This window comes from Amphimedon queenslandica, unplaced genomic scaffold (genome assembly GCF_000090795.2).
Source record: "Amphimedon queenslandica unplaced genomic scaffold, v1.1 AMPQUscaffold_12643, whole genome shotgun sequence".
NCBI classification, from domain to species: Eukaryota; Metazoa; Porifera; class Demospongiae; order Haplosclerida; family Niphatidae; genus Amphimedon; species Amphimedon queenslandica.
Window position 1 is genome coordinate 10,446 of NW_003547121.1, and position 2,224 is coordinate 12,669.

At 34.1% G+C, this 2,224-nt stretch overlaps 1 protein-coding gene across 1 annotated transcript; it reads left to right on the forward strand.

Moving 5' to 3' along the window:
• Positions 1-604: 604 nt before the first annotated feature.
• Positions 605-2,017, forward strand: LOC109587237 (ATP-dependent DNA helicase RecQ-like). Its single transcript, XM_020003474.1, has 5 exons — positions 605-847; positions 894-1,117; positions 1,170-1,408; positions 1,528-1,940; positions 1,994-2,017. Exons 1-5 carry the CDS (start codon positions 605-607, stop codon positions 2,015-2,017), a joined length of 1,143 nt encoding a protein of 380 aa, XP_019859033.1.
• Positions 2,018-2,224: the final 207 nt, after the last annotated feature.

Consider the following 2,224-nt stretch of genomic DNA (forward strand, 5'->3'; position numbering starts at 1 on the left):
TTATTAATACATCTTCTAATGTATTTGATGAACTTGTGCAATGGCAATATTTTTAATGCTCATAAACTCAAAATTATTTGTTGGAATCAGCTCAAACTTATGAAGTCATTAATGTGCATCATAAAATGTAATAAAAATTTGGGGTGATTTCGGAGCCATTTTTTGGAAAAAACCATAGGCTATAGTACAGGGTTTTTTTCAGAATTTTGGAGTTTTGTTAAAATGGCCGTAACTTGAAAAATTGAAGACGGAATCAGCTCAAACTTGCTACACAGCACAAGGACATCAATATGTATCAGAAAATTTAATAAAAATTTGGGGTGATTTCTGAGCCATTTTTTGGAAAAATCCATGGGCTGAATTTGACGTTTTCTTAAAATGGCTGTAACTTGAAAAATTGAAGACGGAATCAGCTCAAACTTGCTACACAGCATAAGTATAGTCAGGCGGGGCCTGACTCTCGCGAAAAACGGAGAGTCAGGACGCACACAGTCATCACTTTTGTTCTGAGCGCAAGAATACTGCGCTGGCAGGAAATGACGATTATTGACGTTACCTACTAAATGAATATCATTATTACTCATGAATAATTATTATTTTTAAAATGGATGTTTTTATAAGAGATGTTGTCAAAAGTAAGCTAGGTTATAATATTATAATGAAAGATGAGCAAGTAGTAGCAGTGAAGGCAATTCTGGAAGGAAAGGATATCTTTGTGGTGCTTCCTACAGGCTATGGAAAGTCCCTGTGTTACATGGTTCTCCCTTTTTTGTTTGATGCAATTTTGTCAGAGAAAGGATCTATCATTATTATTGTAACACCATTGACTGCAATCATTAAAGATCAAGTAAGAATGATTGATTTCATATACAACAATAGATCATTGTCTATAGGTATCTGCTTGTCAAGAGAAGGGTATTAGTTGTGGCTACATTTGTGGAGAGAATGATGATAAGACCATGACAGCTGGAGTTGAAAATTGCAAGTATCAATTAATATATTTTACTCCTGAAATGCTTTTACTGAATAAGAGATGGAGAAAATTACTTATTTCAGCAGCATATCAAACCAAGATAAAAGGTCTTGCCCTTGATGAAGCTCATACTATCAAGAAGTGGTACGTCAGTACATGATTACAATTGAATACTAATAAAAAGTAATTTTAATAGGGGCTCTACATTTCGTGAATCACTTGCTAAAATTGGAGAACTACGAAGTTTATTACCAGGAAAAACACCCATCATGGCATTAACAGCAACTGCTGATTACACGTTACGTACTGAACTTCAATACATTATTGGCATGAAGTCACCTTTGTCTGTTGTTCTTCCACCTTGCAAACCTAATATCACATACAAAATTCATGAATATATTTCACTTCAAAGCAATTTCATGCATATTGTTGAAGGTTTGAAGAAACACAGAAATTCTTATCCCCGAACTATTATTTACTGCTGAAAAGTTGAAGAATGTGCAGACCTGTATATTTTTTCAAGAATAATCTTGCACAGGAATTTTCACACCCAGTTGGTGCTCCATCATTATCAAAGTACAAACTTGTTGAAATGTTTACAAGCTGCACTGATGAAGCCATAAAAAAGCAAATCATTATCTCATTCACGAAAGGTGATACTCTTTGTATTGTTTGTGCTACAATCGCATTTGGCATGGGTGTGGACTGTCCCAACGTTTGGGTTGTAATGCATGTAGGACCATCAGATGACATAGAATCATATATTCAGGAGACTGGCCGTGGAGGTCGTGACGGACTCCCCTGTGAAGCTATTTTATTAAACAAAAAGTCATCTTTGCGATATGCTAATAATGCGATGAGAGAATATGCAAATAACTCATCAGAATGTAGAAGACACTTATTATTTAGAAGATTAGAAGGATATGATAAAGAAAAACATAATGTGCCAAAGAAATATTGTTGTGATGTATGTCAAAATACCTTATTACTTTAAATGTGTGTTATAATCCATTGTATTAGTTCCGTTTTGTCTGTTTTGTGTAAGAGCAATTTTGGGTTTATTGATGAATTTGAAACAAATTTTCTTCCTGGTATTTTTAAAAATGCATCGTTCTTTATCAATTCAGTAACAACTATTTGCAGATCCTTTTCAAATTTGACTTTTTTTCTCCTACCTCTGTGATCTCTTATATGATTTGCTTCATCAAATTTGTCTAGTATAGGAGAGAGGGTACCAATTGCTTTTACCCA

Excerpts from the sequence above, each read along its gene's own strand:
- LOC109587237 (XM_020003474.1), top strand. The coding sequence starts at position 605 with ATGGATGTTTTTATAAGAGATGTTGTCAAAAGTAAGCTAGGTTATAAT. Across the intron at positions 848-893 it reads CTGCAATCATTAAAGATCAA|GTATCTGCTTGTCAAGAGAA; the intron begins GTAAGAATGATT and ends CATTGTCTATAG. Across the intron at positions 1,409-1,527 it reads TTTCATGCATATTGTTGAAG|TTGGTGCTCCATCATTATCA; the intron begins GTTTGAAGAAAC and ends TTTCACACCCAG.